The 22014-nt window shown below is 42.6% G+C and overlaps 1 protein-coding gene across 4 annotated transcripts in view; it reads left to right on the top strand.

Moving 5' to 3' along the window:
- The window catches only part of MAPKAPK3 (MAPK activated protein kinase 3), a 53212-nt gene extending 31834 nt beyond the window's left edge, over nucleotides 1-21378 (top strand). For 3 of the 4 annotated variants that reach the window (XM_088061789.1, XM_014251766.2, XM_005522188.3), the window contains exons 3-11: nucleotides 1019-1158; nucleotides 1990-2054; nucleotides 4127-4206; nucleotides 5642-5765; nucleotides 7193-7268; nucleotides 7448-7572; nucleotides 9414-9499; nucleotides 12143-12223; nucleotides 13581-15585. In XM_088061789.1, the coding sequence (XP_087917915.1) occupies nucleotides 1019-1158; nucleotides 1990-2054; nucleotides 4127-4206; nucleotides 5642-5765; nucleotides 7193-7268; nucleotides 7448-7572; nucleotides 9414-9499; nucleotides 12143-12223; nucleotides 13581-13739 (936 nt within the window). In that variant the 3' untranslated portion in view covers nucleotides 13740-15585. Of the gene's footprint in view, nucleotides 1-1018; nucleotides 1159-1989; nucleotides 2055-4126; nucleotides 4207-5641; nucleotides 5766-7192; nucleotides 7269-7447; nucleotides 7573-9413; nucleotides 9500-12142; nucleotides 12224-13580; nucleotides 15586-16094 lie in introns of those variants that run through there. The other variant, XR_015773655.1, reaches the window with a different exon arrangement.
- The last annotated feature ends 636 nt before the right edge of the window (nucleotides 21379-22014 follow it).

The raw sequence follows: 22014 nt of genomic DNA, 5'->3' as shown, positions 1-22014 counted from the left end.
CTGAAAACAGTTCCCCCATAGTTGTTGTGGGCCTTTTGTAACACAAATATATCAGAGGTGATTGTTCTTTGCTTGTTTTTTATTCTGTTTCACTACATTTAACAATGCTTTATATAGCATCAGTTTTGTTGCTGCTCCATCATCACCATGATTATTACCATAGGGCATAAAGTATCAAACTCAGATCACAGCTGTATTGTGCAGGAGCTGCACAAACGTGCAGTAAAGGGAGTCTCTGTCACAAAGTGTTAGTGGTGTCTGGAGAGCTGAGGCAGGGAGGAACAGGCACGATTCAGCAATGTGCCCCAACTGCACAAAAGCTCAGTTGTGGTGTCGGGTACAGAGCAGTGCTTCAGACAGGAAGGGACACACTTCTTGTGCACGAGGTTGCAGGATCAGGAAAGGATGAGCTCTTGCTGCCCTTATAGAGATCAGTGCCTTTAAAATAGACTGGCCTTGCATGTGACAGAAAAAAGTTCAAGCATCTGGATAGCCAAAGGTCCCTTTCTTACCTTGGTGGGGTCAGAAGCGTGTGTAGTATTTAAGAAGCACATTCAGAGTCACTGTAAAAGTCCTCATTGCTTGAAGTCTCACTTAAGTTACAGGATTTGCACTGCACCCATCTGGAAGTATTTTGTCCCAGCAGCTGGGGGCAGGTGGGAGAGTTATTGTCCTTAGTAGGGGGATTCTCTGTTTAAAGTTTTGCAAACAAGTAAGAAAAATTTTCCATTTCCCATCCAGAAGTGGGTAAGATAGACCTGTCTCCATCTCAGATTCAAAATCCCTCCTTACTGTCATTCAAGGCCCTTCCAGTTCCAAGGGACCAATTGTTTTCTGTATTCCTCAGTCTTAACTGGACAGCCCAGAGAAGGTGAAAATGTTATGATGGATTCTCATCCTTTGGCTGGCAAAGGTTTTCTGATCTGGGGCTCGTCTCTGAGCCCCAATGCATGTTGGTGCCAGTTGATAGCAGGACGATGGTGCCTCGCTCACTTTGCTCTCTGTTCTTTCTCCACAGCTCCTGTACGACAACCCCAAAGCCCGTCAGGAAGTCGAGTATCACTGGCGAGCCTCGGGCTGTCCTCACATTGTCCATGTCCTGGATGTGTATGAGAATATCCATCATGGAAAGAGATGCCTGCTCATTGTCATGGAATGGTAGGGACCAGCAGCAGCCCCTCACCAGGCACTGCCGTTGGAGGGATGGAGGGAGTGGGAGAAGGTGTTGGCTTAGATGGCAGTTGGGGCATTTCTCAGCAGCACAATTTTGGTCTGCACAGGAAATCTCTTGTTCCATTTATGGAACAGGTAAGGAAATGTAAGGTAAGGCTTCAGCCTGTGTGCTGGAAGAATGAAGAACCTTTACCAGAAAATAAGTTTTCATTGTAATCCATAGCAATTGTCCTCATTAAGGCATTGACTGATTAGTACACCTTTGAAAGGTGTCTCTACCAGTATGTTCTGCTTTGGTTGTGATCAACTTCCAACTTCAGATGCAAATCCAAAGATCCAAATGTGATCTGTCCTGTCATAACTATTTTGACTCTAACTTTCTCTATTCTCTCCCTAGTCTCCAATACCACAGTTACTGTCCTTTTCACTGAGGACAAATTAATAATTCTTTTAGGTGTCTTTGCTTCTTTCTTTTTCTTCCTCTCCACCCTTTACATGAAACAAGATTATTGTCAGCCTCCCAGTGCTGGCATATCTGACTTCCCATCTTTGTATGTCATGTTCCCTGTGACAAGGTGGATTAAACTGAAAGCATCAAAATTCCCTGGTCTTATTTTGTTTTCTATTTATGCTGTACCAGAATGGCTTTCCACATTGATGTGAGTGTGATGTTTAGGAAGCACTGGTGTAGGAGGCAGCCTGTAATCTTTATCTGTTCCTGCTGTGGTTCTGTGAGATTATATGGATGCAAGTCAGGTGTTAATTTTGTCCTTTCTGCTAATATAAGGTGGGGGTTTTTTGTGTTCTTTGTTTCAGCATGGAGGGAGGAGAGCTGTTTAGCAGGATCCAGGAGAGAGGAGACCAAGCTTTCACTGAGAGAGGTGAAACATCACAAGTTTAAAATTAAAGTTTGTGAAGACTTTTTTTCTCCATTTCTCTGTCCCATGTTTCCTTTTAGGAATTTTTCTTTGATTTTATTTATGGTGGTGTTTGATGCTATTATTATTCTTAATTATCCCACTGTGTGTTAAGAGTGATTATAAAAAGTTCCTGATAACCAGGAATTATGAGAATTGGCCAAGTTCAGGCAAAATGTGGAAGGTTTAGAGAAAAACCTTTCTACAAATCTACTCCACTTTTTCATTCCTGTACCATGAGAGCATCTGTTCCTCTGATCCCTGGTCTCATGCCAGACCACCTCTGCCATGATCAGTGCAGCTGCTGCTGTGCTCTCTCTCTAGCTGTCCCTCAAGCAGCATCACTGCACACTGTTAGGTCATGAGTATAATGAGCAAATCACATCTGATGAAACATCTCCTATTCAAGGGTTTTAAAGCACTACTTGAAAGGAAGTGTTATTAACCACACTGCAAACAAACCTGCCTGTCTGTAGGAGGGACTGAGCAAGTGTAAAGCCCTGCCATGAGGCAGGAACAGAGCTTGTACTAGACTAGTCTTGCCATTTTTGTTGTCTTTGCTATTTTTTATTGACAGAGAACCACAGGTCTGCCTGGCCGTGGTTCTCCTTGCCCCTCACCGTAGACAAGGGCTGCTCAGAGGAAAACCATTAATGTTTGTATGGTGATAGTGTTTGTAACTATTGGCCTCACAAAATGACTAGAAGCAGAAAAATATGCACCTGGGCTCATAAATTACTGTGACTCATTTTGCAGGTCCAGTGTAGAGGCCAGTCTGTTTTCTTCTCCTGTGTTTCCTAGCCTAGGATGAATCCTCTTTAGTCCTATAAGAGGGGAAAATGAGCATTTTTAGAAACTTTATTTGTTCTTCTCTAAAATACAAATTCCAGGGAGAAAACCGGTGCCATGAACATTAGCGACTGCACTCTACTAAAAACATTATTTTTCTACATTATATAGCATTGTATAACATTACAAATACTTATTCAGAAATCACCTGTTTAAACAAAAAACCACCTTCATTCTTTCCTGAGGTAAATGAACCCTATGCCACTGGATTCCCCAGGTTCACTGCCTGTTTTCATAGCCACAGCTTCCCATTAGGACCAGGAAGGTAGAGGTTGTGCAGGGCTTCCCCCAAAGAATAGGAGTGTTTCTGCATTCTGATTGTCCTTGTCTGGGATTGTATAGTTTCAATCTTGAGCCATGTGAAAAAGGATTCCAGGTTGCAGTACAAGTTCTGCCTATGCAGAACCCAGAGGATCAGGCTGAAGTTTCTATTGTTTCCCTGCCAATGGAGATGTGATATAAAGCTCACATGGGAATGTCATTCCTCCCTGCACTGAAACCCCTCCCTGTGTAAATGAACCCTTCCAGACTCCCAGAGCACTGCTGTTGCAAGGCAGCTCCACCACTAGAATTTCCCATTGGGGCTATGTTAAATTTTTCAAATGTATCATTTCAAAGGTGGCAGTTTGGGCTTTGCTGAATAGAACTGTTGATTTTCTTCCTCCTGATGAAAAACTTCTAAAGACAGTGAGGAATTAAGATGTGACCTACCCTGAAATTACTATATTGTTATCTTGCTCTATTTTTAGAAAATATGATAGATCATCCTCCTACCCCTGAACTAGAAGCTGAAAGTTAAATTTTTGTCTCAAACAACCAAGGACATGTCCTGGACAATTAGAGATAAGGTGCTGGTTCTGGCTCCTTACTTAACAGTTGCTGCTTGTGTACCTGCTCTGCTCTTGCTGCTTTTTTTGGTAAATTAAAGCACAAATTTCCAAGCTCCTGAGGAGTCTGAGCTGCTGGGCTGCAACGCCTGCTCAGGAGGAGACTGAGCAGCCGGGCAGTCGGGGGCTTGGTGCCTGCAAACCCAAAACACAGCTGTTAGGGCTAATTTTAGGGTTTCTCTAGTCTTGACGCTTGCCCCATGTTCCAGCAAGCTGTTTGTAAGCCATAAGCATTCCCAAGCATGTCTCTGAATTACAGTGGGAATGTTAATGTACCTTTCTCTAAAATTGTATTTATAGAGGCCTCTGAAATAATGAGAGACATTGGGACAGCCATCCAGTACCTGCACTCCATGAACATTGCGCACAGAGATGTCAAGGTGAGGGCCCAAGGTGTGTGGGCTGGGGAAGAGAACTTTGGCAGGAAAAATCCTGGGCAGCAGTGATTTTAACAGAACTGGGAATGCAGTCAGATGGTCAAAGTGTTCCTGTTCCTCTGCCAGTGTGAGAAAGGATTTGCTCACTAGTTTGCAACTAGTCCAAGGTTGGAATATTCATGTGTGCTAATGCCTTCCAGTTGTGTACGGAATGCAGAAAAATCTCATGATAGTCAGATGCTTAGTTAAAGAGGTACTGCCCACTTGCAATCCATTAATTAGCAAGAAAATAGCGCTGCTTCAAGTGAACCTATAGCTTATAGATGCCTCTATTTACAGTCTTTGCTAGTTATTAGTTGCTTTCAGTATCATACCTGCATTAAAAAAAAAAAAAACAGGCAAAAGAAACCTCCACAAAAACCCCCAAACAGCAAAACCCCTTCAGAAAAAGGGGAAACTTCTGGGAGGAATAATACCAATTTCATGCCTCTAACCCATTCAACATGTGTGAATATTTGGGAAAATAGGGAGGTCTCAGTTACTGCCAGTGTTTAATGAGGTAAAGTTTGAACCCGAATCTCACTGTAGGGGTCTGACAGAGTTTGCAGGGTTGTATTTTGTGTTTGTGCTCTGAAGTGCACAGCACAAGCAAAGCCAAGCTCACTTCGCCCCAGCATTTCCAGCACAGTGACACAGTGAGGGATGATGGAATATGCTGGAGAACAGGGCATGTAATGATACACTGAGGCATCAGATCAACTCCACAGCTCTGAGCTGGTGGATTTTCTACAGATGTTTGTGTGTTTAGCTGGAGGGAGAACTGACACATCATGGTGTCACCAGGGGGTAAACTGGGAAATGAGCTGATCTAATTGTAGATAATGGAAATATCCTGTTGTCCCTCCTCTTGGGCACAAGAGGTTGTATTTCCCTCTGTGCCACTTCTGCCTGTATGGAGTGTGGAGCAAGAGTGCAATTGACTCAGGTTTCAGGATCCAAAGGAGGGGGGAGCAGCAAAGGGTCCATGTCTGTATCAGTTCATTTTGATGGAATTGTGTCAGTTGCTCATGGAGGGTTTAGTTGAGGATTTTGCTTGTCCTGCCCCTTGGGTGCTTGAGGCACAGCATGGTGTCAGATCAGCTGTTGTCACCACACAGATCAGTCCCAGGAGGTGCAGAGAGCTGGAAGAGGTTCAAGAAGCCAGGCTGGATACCTATTGGGTAGGGTCTTGTGGTTTGCTCTCCCAAACACCTTTCTAAGAAGGATGTTGATGCTTAGTCTGAGGAAAAGTGCTGCTTGTTGGGAGGGAACTTTCTCTCTGTTCAGTGGGGTCGTGATACAAGTAAGAAGACCTAAATGGTGGTGGTGAGTTTGACATGTCAGCTCATTAGAGACATCTCTTCATTGTCCTGTTTATCCTCTTTTGGTGACCTTCCAGCCTGAAAACCTGCTTTACACATCTAAAGACAAAGATACTGTGCTCAAACTCACAGACTTCGGCTTTGCCAAAGAAACCACTGTAAATGCACTGCAGACCCCCTGTTACACTCCTTATTATGTGGGTGAGTTATCCAAGGACATTTCTTCTGTGTTTCAGGCATTCCTTCCCTTCAAGTGGGTGGGAAGTCTTCTATTGTGGATGTAATGTAAAGTGTTAACCTCCAGGATTTAAACTGGGATCCAATCCAAACCTACTCTGGTTCCAGTACAGTTCAGTGCTCCTGCTTTCTGCTTGATGGCAGAGGAAACAGCCTTCACAGGAGATACAAATGAGGATATACAAGGAGAGAGAGGGAATTCCTTCTGATTACACTGAAGTAAACTGATGTTTCCTCTGAATGATGCAATAAAAGCTGTAATTTTAATTGAGCTTCATGATATTTGGGTGTTTCTGTGCAAAACTTTCCTTAGCTTAAATTAATGCAATAAGAGAGGAGTCTTGCCTCAGCTGTAAAACTTCTTTAAGCTGGCAAATTGAGGAATTAGTAATAAAGAACCAACGTGACTTAATCACAGCAGAATTTTTCCTTCATTTTGTCCAAAGTTGAAGCACTGTGTAATGAATGCCACAGCAGACTGTCCTTTATGCACTCATTTTAGTCTTGAGTTAATAGTCATTTATCATATGGTTTGACTGGGGCAGTCCATGCTTGGAATTTCTTTGCTGAAAAAAGGACTTAATTTGTTCGAAAAATTACTTCTCTGATTAAAGTTTGTATAGTTTTCTGTATTGAAAGAGACTTACTCACTGGGAGCAGATAATCACATTAGCAATACTCTTTTTCTGATGACTTCTGTATTTTTGTAAGCTGGGTTTAGTGATAAAATGTTAAGGAGTTTACACACGTATGTTTTTATGCCTTTATATTTGTGTATAAACAAGCTGACATTTCCCTTCTCAGCACCTTTTTATAAACCAGCATGATTGCTCATATGTTTAAAGAATAATTTTCCTTACAAAATCAAGCTCCCTGCCAGTTTACCTGCCCCAGGGGACAAAGAATGTATCTCTGTCTAATTTTGTTACTTAGTGGAAAAAATATAATGCTCTGGAGGCCAAAGAAAAATACAGTGCCCTGTAGCTGCTGGAGCTAAACACACCACCCAGGTATCGTTCAAAATTTTATCACAGCTCCAGTAGGGCCTTTCTATTCTGATTGCTGGAACATATGCTCCTGCCTCTTTCAGTGCAGTGTCTCCCTGTACACATTTAGCTGTAGCTCCTTCTGCTTTTTGGTAATCTTAGTACTCCCTTGAGCAGAGAGACACCAAGGTGAGGAGTAGGGCATTTTTCCAGCTCTGTTCCTCCTTTTTAAAGCTATTTTAGATGTCTTTAGGAACTTGTCAACCGAAAGTGCTACCCAGTTCCTGCAGTGAGCTGTATTTTTTAATGCCTTTAATACCTGTTGTTGAAGTGTGCTGCTACTTACAAGGTGATGGAGATGAAGTACCTGGTACTCTGTTTACTTGTGGTTTTCATCTTCCCCAGCCCCAGAAGTCCTTGGTCCTGAGAAGTATGACAAATCATGTGACATGTGGTCATTGGGTGTCATCACATATATTCTGTAAGTATTTGGGAAGGAATGTGGTGAACAGAAAGAGAACACAACTTGTTAAATTTGCACTCACAAGTAGTTGTTGACTGGGATTGTGCAGCCTGCAGTAGAGTATAAGCTTGAATAAAACTTTCTAAGAGGTGAAAGGACTTCCCTAGTTATGAAAATTCTTTTGTCCACTCCTACAGCCTGTGTGGGTTCCCTCCATTCTACTCAAACACCGGTCAAGCCATTTCTCCAGGGATGAAGAGAAGAATTCGGATGGGGCAATATGGATTTCCCAATCCAGAGTGGGCTGAAGTATCAGAGGAAGGTAAAAATCCTCCCTGGTGCTGATGAGTGTGAGCATGGTGGTGTGCAGTGCTGCAGTGCTTACAAAGAGACTATTTCTAAAAATCTGTCTGAGCTTTTGTTTTCCTTTCTTTTACTATTTAAATCAATTTTTTGTAAGGTGCTGCAGAGAACGACCGGGAACTCAGATACCAGCCAGCAACCTCAGTGCTACAAAAGTAAATGACTGCTGAAAACCTTCTTTCAAAATCCAGTTAGTGCTAGTGAATGCTGATATTAAACCCTCTGGAAACAGAAGTCTCTAATCCTGAGAAAGGAGACAGCCAGGACAGCTCCAATGAAAGCTGAGCTGGAAGAAAAGCAAACTGTCTTAAGAACTTATTCAGTCTTTGCCCTCCTCAGTGATCCAGCCAGCAAGGATGGCAAGTTTTCATGCTAGCTTTTTGGGATGTGGGAATTTGCCAGCCACCACTTAAATCAAGGTCAACAATTTATTTTGTATAAGACATTGATCAAAAGCTGCTGGGCTCAAATCAATGTCCTGAAAGTGGGTATTTTTGATTCCCTCTCATCCTGACAGTCTCATAAGCTGAAAGTATCACCTGCCTGTCATATTAAAGAGAAGGGTCGGCAGTGTCTGGGCTTATCTGTTTTTCTTGCAAGCCCTTTATATAGCTGTGATCCTGTTTTTGTCTGCTGTTTAGCAGTAAAAAATAACCCTTGGACCCTGCTGTGCTCTGTGGTATCTTCACTCCTCACTGGATCTCGTGGCTGTGTGTGCAGCACAGCCAGCTGAACATTGTTGAGGGAGATGTTTTAGCCATGGGTTTCTGGTTAAATATTTTCTCTGCTTTGGGTCTTGTTCATATTCCAGCAGTTAAAAACAGGCTAGAGATGCTCAGTGAGAGAACATGCGCTTGGACTGTGTGTAGGGTTTGCGTGGATGGAGATAGGGGCCCTCTACCTTCAATCCTATTAAGATCATCTCATCTGTGGGTGTTCTTTAGGCTGATGAGGCACCTTCAGCAAGCTGCTTTTTTCCCTGCTTTGTGCTGTGCTTGTCCTTTGCAGCCTCTCTCAACAAACTAAACATGTACCTTTGGCAACTTATTGCAAGCATTTAGTCATCTTGCATGTGATGTTCCTAAAAGAGACCTCTTATTTAGAAGTTTTTATAGGTTCCCTGAGGAGGTTTTGTGTAAGTCCTTCTAAATAACTTCCTTTGGATGCAATGTTTGCAGTCTGTCCACCCACATTAATGAAACTCTTGTCTAGACTCTCACCATCTCATATCTCAGTTATTAGTGCTCTTGCTTTGGCAGATCCCATGTTCACAGAAAGCTGCTGCAAAGCCTGTTTATGCAATCCATTTATTTGACTTTTTTTATCTTTTTGGTGGCCTCTCAGTTGTCAAAGTTCATTGTCCCTTTTTTCCACAGTCTATGGTAGTTGTTGTCTTCCATAATTTCTCAAAACATCAACTTCTGTAGTCATTCAGCCCATCATGCCCAGCTTGTTGCCATCTTTGAGGCAGGCAGCTTAGCAGCTTTCTGTTCCTGTGCTTCTCTTTTCCTCCAGCTGTTGCTCTCAAAGCCATTGGTTTGGTGATGTAGAGATCATAGCTGGAATCCCCAGTCCTTTTCTTTCCTTCTTTCCTCTTGTTTTGGATGTTTTCCTGTTTTACCCCTTTAAACACAGTAACCTGCCCTGCTGCATGCAACTTCTTAACACAGTCACAGCAATCAGGAGGTGTTTTCAGTTCTGCAAAATTGTGCTTCTTCATTCAGCAAGTCCTTGTGTTCCCAAGATTATTTGGGAATGCAGTCCTAGACTACACCATGCCCTGTTGGTTCTGTTTTTCAGCCAAACAGCTCATTCGCCATTTACTGAAGACTGACCCAACAGAGAGGATGACAGTCTCTCAGTTTATGAATCACCCGTGGATTAATGTGAGTCTTGTATCTCTTTTTACACCATTAATTGATTCTCACATGCAGAACTTAGGTGTAGCTCCACACAGCACAGCAAAAGAAGGGCTGTTATTACTGTTGATCCCTTAATTAACCTCCTGTGCCCTCCACAGAGGGTCACCTGCCCATAAAACCACAATTCTTCTTGGTGTTAGCAGAGGACAGACAAGAGGAGACACCCACAGTCGTGTCCTTGGAAGCAACAGCCGAAGATGTCTTTCTGTTCTGTGAGCAGGCAGTCTCTGTTGACGCTGCAGCATATGCATGTGTTACTCCCTTTAAAAATATAAAAATAAACTCTATGTGCTTACTTCATCGGTGCAGGATTTAAAGAGCTATTATTAGTGGTCTCAGGCACCATTGTACATAGCTGTGTTAGGGTGAACATGCTCCTGTGCTCAGTGGGAATTCTCATCCTTGGCAGAGTTTGGAAATGCATAGGGGAGGAGCAAGGGTCTCTTGTTGCCCTGTGAGAGATTGCCACGTAGGGTGGCACACAGAGCTATTAATGGTCCCAGTTCAGGTTTCATTCTATGATTTGATCGAATTTACATCTCCTTAAAAGAAATTTTTTGGGAAAAAGGGAAAAAAAAAATCTTTATTAATATAAGATGGACTATTTCAAATAAGAGACACAAATCCCAGATGTTACAAGACTGAGTTTGATGATACCATCTCTGCTCTGTAGGTGTCCCCTGAAAATACTAGGTTATACTTCTCACATTTGTGTCTAAAAAAATACCAGTCTTGTTCTCAAGGCCCAAAAAATCATCGGCCAGGAACAGAATCACTTGTGCTATAGAATGCCCTTTGTTGCCATAGTGCTGGTGTGTCTGTGCTGATTCTCAAAGGATGGGGCAGAAGCAGAGGTGTGGCTGATAGTCCCCATTCCTACAACGCCTGCTGCAGGATCTGAAAGCCCTTGGAATCAAATGAAATGCAGCTGTAAGACATCCTGACGAAGTAGAAAGGTGTTGTCATTCAGAGTTGAGAAAGCTGAGAAACTGAGGTTGTAAAGACTATAGAACAGACCCTAGACAATGTTTGAGTCTTTTTATAACCAAATGAAAATGTAATCACTGCTTAGAATAAATACCTCCAGCTTTGAGTGTCTGAAGCCCAAATAAAGTGTTTCAGAAGTCAGCAGGTGAGGAATTTCATGGAGTGAGTGCCTAATAGCTAAGGAAGCTGCCACCCACGGCGACACTTGCTACTTGGAATATGCACAGAGCCAATTAAGGAGGAGGAGATTAGAGACAAGGTCTGCAGACTCTGCTGCACCTGCTCCAATTGGAGCCCTGCTCCAATACCCTTCCTGGAAGAAAGCTGCAGGTTGGCTTTTTTTCTGCTGAACCTTTTCCTCACAGGGGGCAGAGGGAGGGAGAGGGAAAGACTGATACAGTGAATGTTTGTTCTCCCTTTTCCTAAATCCCAAAGTGGAAACACGTCTGGGGAGTTGCACAAGCAGTGGAGGAGGGTGCTTGTGTGTCTTTTCTTTTTATTTCCCCTCATTTTTTTTAATGAGATGGATGGCAGAAGTATTTTACTGTGAACTAGGCAAAAATTGTCAGTTTAGGTGGAGCACAGACTCATTTAGCTCCTCGTGTATAAGGGTTTTTTTTAACAAGTAGCAGCTCACAGCAGAAAGGTGCTCTCCTTTCCTTTTCTCCCCAGGGACAGGGACACCACTGAAACCAGTCTGCTTGTTTTCTGTTTCTCTTGTCCCAGCTGTGTTTGATAAAACTGTGCCCTGGCCAGCTGGGTTCCTTGTCTAGAGGATGGAGGGGTCAGGATCTGTGACTGCTGCACTGCTGCTCTGAGCTCAGGGGATCATAAGCACTGGCTCCAGTGTAGGGTTTGTTTTACAGGGATGTACAGGGATCTCCTTAGACTTTGTTGACATGCAGCTGTAGGATGGCACAGCAACAAAGAGCAGATTTGGGTAGAAAGCATAAGGAAAATATAGTATCCAAATTAAATTATAGTTTGGTTATGGCCTGGCAAGAATTGCCATGATTCTTGCTGAGTTTAGTCAGGGAACTGTGCTTCATGCTTTAGAAATTGTCCCTTATTCTAATGTAAAGTATCTCCTGATCTTTCATGGCAGGTGAGCAGAGATCTGAGTTTCATGTTGATGCGCTGTCTCCTGAGCTGTGCCTTGCTCAGAAGAACTGTGTCATTTCCTCTTTGGGGCTCACTTAGTCTGATGCACTGGTAATCTCAGTTAATGCATACGTGCAAGAAAATGTCTCCTACAACAAATCCTAGGAGATAAAGGTCAAATTAACCACTTTAAGACATTGACTAATAAATAGTGAAATGAAGAGTTAAAATCTAAAACCATATGTAAAAATTTATCCAACAATGGCTGGATAAATTGTTTGGACTGGAAGAGTAGAATGAAAGAAGCTCAGCACTAATTTATCTCTCTTTTTGTGAGGGGGATTTAATCCTTTTTTCCTACACATATGAATTCATTTGTGGAGTGACTGGAAGCAGGAATAATGAGGGCCGTTGGAGGACATTAGATCAAGTTTTATGCCCTTCATACACCAAGAGGACCAAGAAATCACTTCCCAAATGTTGTTTTTCAGAACTTCTGGTATTTTTCTTTGTTCTCAGAGATCAATGTCAGTGCCACCAACTCCTCTTCACACTGCACGTGTCCTGCAAGAGGATAAAGACCACTGGGATGAAGTTAAAGTGAGTCAATCCAAATTCAGATTTTAGTCAAGGAGATGAAATGTGCTGCCTTCTCTGGGGCTGTGCATTTCCTTGAATACTGTGGCTATTTTGAATACAATCATGTCAAACAAGGGAGACATAAATGGTCTTGGTTAGAACAGTAGTGTATATGATAACTGTTTAACAAAAACAAAAGAATGCTATTTGAGCTTCATCTGGCAGCCTTACAGACCAGATATCAACAAAGATGGTCTTTATGATCAAAGGCATTAATGATGCTCCTGCTGAGCCACTGCATGTACCCAGGGAGGAGAAGGACAGTGCTGGGGCTGTTTGAACTTCATTACAGTGAAGAATGTGCTGAAAATGTAGGGGGACATGTGGGAGGGCTGAGCTGCATTCTGGTTTTCTGCAGTGCTTTTGAATTGTGGAACAACACTGAATAACCTTAGTTTTGTCTTGTTGTGACATTTGGTGGGAGAAGAGGAGAGAAAAAAAAGATTGCCTTTTCCTTAATCTAAGCAGGTGCCTCACTTACTGTGTGTACCAATGACTGCTGAATGCTTCCTGCAAAGTGACTGTAGGGCATACTGAAAGTCTTAACTCTTTCCTGCTGGCCTTCAACAGGCTGGCATGCTTTTACAATTAAATCTGAATTTTCTGCACTTCAGATTCCTAGAATTTTGACATTTGCAACATTCCTGTAGTGTATTTTATTGATTACTGATTTTATTTAAATCACTGATGTGTAGTCTCAGCTGTTGAGCTATGTAATGGTACAATTTTGTAGGATCTAGGCAACATTTACCTTCTGAGTCAGAGATCAAGCAGATATTTTCACTTAGCTGCCTTATTTGCCATGTTTCTGAGAATTTCTTATGCTTGTGCTTTTGTATAGGTCCCAGAGGTATTCCCTCGAGCTACCAACGTACCCATGATATTGGATTGTTTTTCCTTTCCTGAACCAAATGCTTAGGCATTTGTTCACCTAAACAAATTTTTCTTTACAACCTTATTAAAAAGTTTAAAATGTTCCTGTACTTAAGCATTAATTCAGACTAAGGAGATGTGTGAATTTGAAGCACATTCTTTTAAAGATCTTCGTGTGGGGGCGCAGAGCCAGCCGGGGAGAAGTGCTGGGCATAGGGACACGGTGGAATTTAGGCCAGCAGAGCGTGGTCCTGTGTGAAATGCTGTGTGAACAGTTCCTGCTGCCCTGGTGGAAGGAAGCCTCTGCTCCTGGAGCGGAGCACAGAGCAGGCTCAGCTCTCGCTGCCTGCGGGTGGCAGAGGGCTCCGTGTATCCGGGCTGTAGTGTGGGGTGGCCGTGCGCTGGCTGCCTCAGGGCCTTCACTGCACTGCTTGCTTGTTTTCAGGAGGAGATGACCAGTGCTCTGGCTACCATGAGGGTGGACTATGATCAAGTGAAAATCAAAGACTTGAAAACGTCCAACAACCGCCTCCTGAACAAGCGCCGCAAGAAACAGAAGCAGGCGGGCGCCTCCTCTGCGGCCCCGGGCTGCAACAACCAGTGAGGGCAGCAGCCAAGGACCTGTGGGTAGAGGCTAAAAGTAAAACAGAGCAATTTAAATCATATGATCGCCTCAGTCCACACCACAAAGGCATTGAGACTGTGAAGATGCTCTCCTGCAAAGAGGGAACAGTGTGATAACGTTTTGATAACTTGAATCAGGGCTTTGCTTTTGAAGACTAATGGATCTGACATGATTCTGTTGCATATTGCAAGGGAATATGAATAACAGAAATGTTACAGGTTTTTGGTTTGGCTTTAACTCCGTAGGACAAAAGGGGAGAACAGGAGGCAGTCTCAGCATCGTAATGCACTGAGGCTTTAACAGCCATCTACAAGAGTAACTTCTGCTGCTGTTTTAAACTGGGGAATAGAAAGGTGCCAAGTGTTCTGCTAAGAGTGTTTTAGTAGTTTAGTAGAATTGGTAATAGTCTATATTTCCAAACTTACCTCCTGTAGTTACTGAATATCACCTAAACTGTAAACAGTTCTTCTTGTTACAGGAAAAAGCATCCATACATTTCCATTTCCATAAAGTCCTCATGTAGTCTTATGTGAAGATTTGAGTTTGTTATGGATTCCCATTTGATAACATGTAAATTTTCTGAGCTGTAGCCACTATGCTGTATCTTTGCCACTGTCAGACCCCTCACTTGTAATGTTTTCAATTTAACTGGTACTTTATGTGAAGAGTTTCAGTAAGGATTTAAGTAGTTGAAAGTATCCTGCAGAGAATATTGCTGTTCCCCTTGGATCCACAACCTCCAGGACATGCAGCTGGACATGCAAGGGGATTACTTTAGAAGAGAGACTTCTGAAATTTGGGAAGAAGTGGCAAATGCATGTACTCTGAATGGACCCTGGTGTCTGCCAGCATCCCTTCTGGTAATTATTTCCAGATCCTGTGCCTAAGATGTGATAATCACAGCAAATTGTGGGGTGCTGGGGTTGGTTTGTTTCCCAGGGATAGGAGTGGGGAGGGTGCTACTGTATTTATGGTGATATGGTGGTGTTTCAGGATCCAAAGATTATCCCCACTTAAGGAAGATTACTTTTAAATACATCCACCCATTGCTTTTTTTTTTCCTATTTTAATACCTTTTTCATAGGAACCTGGCCTTGGTTTGCTGGTATGTTTTATTTTGTGATTGAAATATTTTATCTCACTGTATTTTTGGGTTTGGCTTTATTTTCAGTTTAGTTGAAGCAAATATTTGTGAAAGTGCTGTCATAGTCTGGGGTGAAAATGATGTGCTTCCAGTGATTCAGGCACATACACCTTTGAGGTAGGCACACAGAGTACTGGTGTGTTAATAGGCTTGGAAGAATGTAAAAAGATGAAAAGGAAAACAGGGCTCCAGAGTGGATCTGAATTGTCAGATCAGAGTGACACACAGCAAAGCTCAGCTCGAGGCTTTGGACCTCATCAGGGGAGTCCAGTTCCCATCTTCAGAGTGGTGAATGAGACCTCAATTCTCCTTTGTGAACTGGTCCTAGGGTTTTGTAACATGATTTATTAAAATCAGTTTTTAACATTCCTTCCTCCTGTCATCCCTGTTTTTGTTGAATTGTTGCAGAGTTTGTATTGCTTTGCAAGATACATCTGTGTTGAAGGTGACAGGGAATAGGAGAAGGAAAGTGTTCCATGATGTCCACATTCAAAAGCTGCCCAACTCTGAACATTTTTTAAGATCACATGGTTTTGGTTTTAAGTATCAATCTCTGTGAAGTTGTATTTGAAAATTATTTCATGTTTCTGGTATCTGTGATTATAGCATGTCTTGTATGTTTTTGTTTTGCCATATCACTCCAGTGAATTATGCAAATATTATTCACTACCTGCAAATGAAGAGTTGTGATGTGTTCAGGGTGCAACAGTTGGAGTTAGAGCCAGGTCCATTTTTCTGTCCCTTTATCTAATTTTTTTGAGGGAGGAATGTACATTATTGCTGCTATTCCATCTCTGTGCCCCATCAGGGTGATGGGTGTTCCCAGGGCAAGTGTATAGTGTGCTGTCCTGTCTGCCTCAGGGACAGTGCCACTGAAAGTCTTGCAAACCAGCTTTTTTCCTCTGCCTTGGCCAAGGTTTGAGCAGGAGCTCTCAGTTCCCACCTGGTGCCTGCTGGCTTGTCAGTTCAGTCTGGAGCTCAAAGATATGTCTGTTCCTGGGCATTTTTCTGTAAAAATCCTGTAAAACACACCTGGGTCTGATTCCTTCCTGTGGGTTCCAGTATTTACTCCAGATCAGAAACTGGAACTGAGGCACCTGGCACAGCACCTTTAGCTTTCTGTCCCTGTGTGGCAGGACAACCCCATCTCATTAAACTCAGACTAACAGTTCTTGTTTTCTACGCTGCAGCAACAGCACCCAGGAATGCTGTAAAGCCCCACAGGAACCAGAGGAGGGCCTCAAAATGGCAGACATGGAAGTGTATGCAAGTATTGGACAGAAGGGTTTATGTTTATTGCACAGAGGGAAGGAGGAGACTCCTTGGGAGCTGGGAAACAGCTGCCCTGTGATGCTTGGAGCCTCAAACTGCTGCCCTGCTCCAGGCACTGATGCCTTCTGCAGCCCAGTGCAGCAGGACAACTTGTGTTTTACCTGGCTCTGTGTTACCTGGAGCTGGGAGGAGCTGCCAGAGACCAGGTTTGGGGTGCAGGCATTCCCCCGGCAAGGCCTGTGTGCTCCATGGAGAGGTAGGGATGCACAGAGCATCCCATGGACTCACCTCTGCCTGGCCCCACTGCACCACCTGGCCTCTGCCCTGCCAGCTCTGAGAGCTCCCTGAATCTGAACCTGCCATCAGCTCCCCAAATCTGAACCTGCTATCAGCTCCCCAGATCTGAACTTGTCATCAGCTCCCCAAATCTGAACCTGCCATCAGCTCCCCAGATCTGAACCTGTCATCAGCTCCCCAAAACCCAGCCTGCCATCTGCTCCTGGAATCTGAACCTGCCATCAGCTCCCCGAATCTGAACCTGCCATCAGCTCCCCAGAACCCAGCCTGCCATCGGCTCCCCAAAACCCAGCCTGCCGTCAGCTCCCCAAATCTGAACCTGTCATCAGCTCCCCGAATCTGAACCTGCCATCAGCTCCCCAAACCCTGCAGCATCACAGGCCCTTCTCTGGGTCTGTTACTCTTCAAAAGGTGTAGCCTCTTTGGCTGCCAGCAAGGCTCTGGGGAGGACCCTCCTCCTCCCTGCATTCACATGTTATAAAGAGCTCTGGTGAGCTGGTGGTGGTGTTTGGGTCTTGCCTCTTCCCCCAGCCATGTCATATAATAGGCTTTTTAGAACCTGCTGCTCAGGATCCAAATTTATAGCCTGTTTTTAGAAAGGGTAGGCTATTACAGAACTGATTATGCATTTGCATATTCATCAGTCATATAGAGGAGGTAAAGAACTGGGAAGGGACAGAAGAAATGAATGGTCAATAGAGAAGGCTAGAAGGCTTCAAAGAGAACACAGATTAAAAGGTCTATTTATTTTTTACAGAAGAAGCTTAAAAAAGGACTGTGCACAATTCCCCACCCCCATTCCTTTTCACAGTGATTGCTCATGGGCCGCTGCCTCCCCTTGTGTTTCTCTGCACTGTGCTCCTCACACACGTGGTTCATGTGCTCTCACCAGTGCTCTTGCTCTGATCCACACACAGATTTGTGCCCAGGCATGCAGGAAATTCCCTCCCTGTCTTTCCCAGCTTTTGCACCATACCTGTGCAATGTGCCTGGGTTTGACATGGTACAATTAAAAACTCACATTAATTATAAGCTCTTGGCCTAAGTCTGTGTTTTTCTATTTGTCAAAACCCAGCATGCAGTCCTGGGATTGCTTTTCTGTCTTAACACTTCACTGCCTTGAATCTGGAGGCCCAATTACGTAAGTGCTTCTGACTTGTCTGACATGAGGGATAATGAGAATGCTACATACTCAGTTTGATCTAATTTCCCTGTCCTCTTTTCAATTCACACTTTATTTGGCCCATGTTTAGACAAAGGTGCTTTTGGGAAGAGGGAAGTTTAGTGAGGAGGAGAGAGCCAAAGGTTTTAATTACTTGCAGGGAATCATGAACACTTGTACTGTTTTAGACCTGTGGTCCAGGTGGGGAGGAGGTGTTAATGTGGGCTTAGCTGCTCTGATGTGTTCTCCTGCTTAGCCCAAGGATGGAGCCAGCTCAGCTAACAAACCTCAGGGACAAGGAGAAGGAAGCAAGCAGAGAATGCTTTCACATGCAGGAGAACTCCTTTTTTCCAAGAGTAAATGTTTTGGGAAGTTTTATTGTGGAAATACCAGAATTTTCTATTTTTTAGGTTCCAGTATCTCCCCTCTTCACCCAACTTTTCTCAGTAGTGGAGCTGGCATAGCTGGGAATGGACATGGTTAATTCTCTTTTAGAGAGCCTAAAAGGGATGAAAGCAATGAAGCAAACCTGAGAGACAGAACACACTCAAAACCTCAAAACAAAAAAAATCTTGTTAAAAATTCTTGCAAGCTAACAGGCAAGCCTTCAGCTCCATCCTGAAATGTATCTCACCTGTGGAAAATTGATGTTAGAGCAAGCCTAGGTAATAACATTTGCTGAAGAAATGTTTCCCTGAAATCTTTGCACCAGGTAAGAAAATTCTTTTTGAGAATTAAGTTCAGCTTTAAAATAGGATTATTTCTTTTCAGTTTGTGTTGTAGAGGAATTTAATGGAGAAAGGGAGCAGAAATGGGGGATGATACATCATGTTGAAGAATAAGATAAGAAATGTCTGCCGTTGTATTCAACTTACTTTTTTACTGCAAGTGCTACCTCTGTACAGACATAGCAAGATAGATTCAACTCTTTATTAGACTTTTTTAGCACTGGAGGAGGATGTTGCTGCACTCTAGGGAAATGTGGAAGATAACCCTGTGACTGTAGATGAACATCTATTCTGGTAAATCTGTAAATGATGCCTAGCATTAAATTTATTTTAAAATTTCCTGCCTCATGAATCTGCCAGATGTCTCACAGGTCTGCTCTAACTGCATCAATGCACAGAGACATCACTGTCAGTGGGTTTCCTCCTGCTATTTGGGACCACAAAAAGAAGTTGCTGAAATCTACTGCACAGGTTTTAGTTTCCAGGAGCCAAAAGAGGAAAAAGGTGTCTTTCAAATAGCCAGAGATGGCAGAAAGGGCCAGGCTCTCTTTTAACTGGAAAGAAAAATCTTGATCTTCAGTTCCAGCTCCCAGAGCTGCTGGTAGCAAACCAGTTTGAGTTGTTTGGGGCTGCAGGCCCTGCTGAAATCTCTGTTGCTTTGACACTGTGCAGGGGCCCTTCCCACTCTGAGCCAGGAAAATGCACTTACTGGGGCCATGGTTGCAAACCATTGAGTATTCTTGGTCCTGGGGCTGCAGTGAAGCTGAATAATGCCAGAAAGGAGGAGCTGCATGGAAGCTGTTTGCTTCCATGTTAGGCTTCTGAGTGTATCTGTTGAATTTTCCTGCCTCCAAGGTCCATCCCAGTACTACCAGTGTAGCAGCTGTTTCTTCATTTGTTAATGGGGAGCACAAATGCTTCTTTTGGGGTCTGTATTTCTTTCTCTGAATCTCAAAGCTGGAATGAAACTCTTAAACAGCATGGTTATTTTGCCTAATGTCTTCTCCCCAAACTTCCAGGCTAATCCATTTGGGAAACATGGAAGATGTTCTCAAGAGACTTCTTATTGCCTAGCTACTGAAGCACCTGCTAAAACTGAGCTCTTTTAAAAACTGAAAATTATTTAAATGTGAAAAAGAGTGGGTTGATCTGCAAAAAAAACTTCTCAAAAGACTAAAATTAGAATGGAATGTGTTAGAGGAGAAATACTGGTGGGGGAGAAGGACTAAGGTTTTTTTAAAATAAAAATGCTACTGCTTGAGTAATGATCAAGGAAATTCTGGTTAGGATATTAGCTGCTGCTCCAACCCAGAGCAGTTCTTGGATTCAGAAATAATTATGTTTTCCTAAAGATAGATCTACAGTACAGACTCCAGGGTTTTTACTGAGTTAGTCTAAAGCAAGGATCAGCTTGATGCTTATAAATTAAATTTTTGAGTAAATGCTGGTAGTAAACCAAATAAATAGAGCTGCTTTTTTTTTTTTTTTTTTAAGAGTAACTAATAACTGAATAAATAAGCTTTGCAGATTAACTTCTGCTCTCCTAAAGTTGCCTGAGTGAGCTGCTTGCAGAAACCTTGTAAGGTGAAGTTACCTTTAATTTTTGCTTTTGGAATTTTGCATTTCTGTCTTGCACTTTGCTGCATGTTTGACTTTTGTCTTGAATAAAATTCTAATTAGTTGTCCCAAGGCTACCATTCCATGACGCGAGGTTTTTTCTCTTTTCTTGGCTCAATAGCAGTTGTGCCACTTCTTCTTTTATTTCTGAACTCCTTGTGGTGTAAAGAATTGGAAGAGTTTCAAGGAATCCCATTACCTGGCAGGAAGCAAAAAACTTCATTGTCTGTAAAATGATAAGGAGGAACATTCCAAGCAATGGGTAATAGTAGGAAAAATCACCCTCTGAGGAAAAGAGAAGGTCTCTACAAAAAAGGCACCCAACTAAAAAGAGTAAAATGATGTGGTCTGGATATTTTCCTTTTAAATCCTCTGATTTTCTTCTCCGTCTTGATTTCAACAGTTTGATGTATTTTATACTGCTTGGAAGTCATGAGTGCTTCCTTTAGAGAGACCTGACTGCAGTATTTCAGTTTCTTCCCTAAACATTAAAAAAAAAAAAAAATCCTATAGAAGTTTTATGCTGTAGGATATTTTAAATCTGAGGAGTAGGAAGGAATTGCATTTCCTGATTTAAAGTGACTCAGCTTGGTCTGCCTCCTTGTTTCGTAATAGATTCTCTGCATCCAGCTCAAACCTTGGCTGGCACTCGGGAGAGCTATCAGATGTTTTCTCCAATGATTTGTCATTCCTGCACAAAGTCAGTATTTAAGCTGTTCCTTGAGGATGCTGGAACAGCCATCTAGTAAGCAGTGATTAGCTCAGAAGGTGCATGCCTGTGTCACAAGGCATCTGCTGCTATTCCTTGGAGCTTGGTCAGCTCCTGTTGGACAGTGATGTGCCTGGCCAGCAGGAACTCAGCAATCATCAGTCATTACTGTGTTAATATTCTTTGCTTTATAGTATCTGCAGCCACTCACACATCAAACCTTATTCCCATAACCACAGTCCCATATGAAGTGTTACTTTTATTTCTGTGCAAGACCTTCATGGTGATCATGTTTTGTACTAAGAAAATTAATTTCAAAGTATTTTCTTTTAAGCCTGATATCTTTTTTTTTTTTGTAGAATTCCCAAGATTTTGTGTTTTCCTTTGGAACAGATATTGTTCCCAAAACCAGAAAATTATTTCCAGTGAGAATTTGAAAGGAAAGTTCATATTTGTTAAAAAGAAAGTTGATATTTGTATGCCATGTATGGATGCATATGACGAAGTCATAATGTGGAAGAATCTAATTAGTACTATCCAGGCAACGGAAGACCTTGAGCTTGCTTGATTAGAATTAACTGCTGCATACATGAAAGGAGAAATTTAATTCAAATTTCTATTAATCAGAAATACCATCCTGCCTGAATGATTAAAATAAAATTAAAAAAAAAGCCATGCTAATTTCTGTTTGGATGATGATGATGATGTCCATGTCAAGAGTGATTTTTGTGTTGCTTTGATCTTTGAAGTTATAGATCCTAAAGTAATGCACAAACAGAAATATTTCAAGTTTTGCCATCCGAATGCTTTCAATTCAGAATCACAAATATATATATATATATTTATGTACATAAAAGTAGGTGGTCTGGCACAAAGCCTCCGAAAATGTTGTTGTCAAGTTGCCCTCAGCATCATGCAGGTAAGGTTCTCCCTGCCAGTGAATACTGTGTGGTTCCATTTCTCTGTTTCCTCTTTCCCCTCTGCCACTGAGCATTGCTTTGTCCAAGGAAGAGGAGGAGAGCAGCAGAGGGGAAGAACCTGGCTGGAGTTGCCTGTTGTTCTGCACATCAGGTGAGGCCTGGCAGGACAGGGACTTGTGGGTCTGTAAATGTTGCTCAGTATTTGCACCTCGGCTCTGCAGGAAACGTCAGTGGCAAATCGTGACCACTTCTATGTCATATATGGGGTTTCTTCTGGTTTTTCTCCAACAATTGAAAAGAATATTATAAATTATAAGAAAACTATGCTCTGAAATAGTCTTACATTAGGGAAAAGCTGTTTGATGTGCTGAATGCCAGCTTTTTGTTGGTTTGTGTGTCACAAGC

This window comes from Pseudopodoces humilis, chromosome 13, assembly GCF_049639895.1.
Source record: "Pseudopodoces humilis isolate 2021_Gansu_Grassland_sample_001 chromosome 13, ASM4963989v1, whole genome shotgun sequence".
Lineage (NCBI taxonomy): Eukaryota > Metazoa > Chordata > Aves > Passeriformes > Paridae > Pseudopodoces > Pseudopodoces humilis.
The sequence above is the reverse complement of the archived record's forward strand: the minus strand, read 5'-3'. Positions and strand labels throughout refer to the sequence as shown.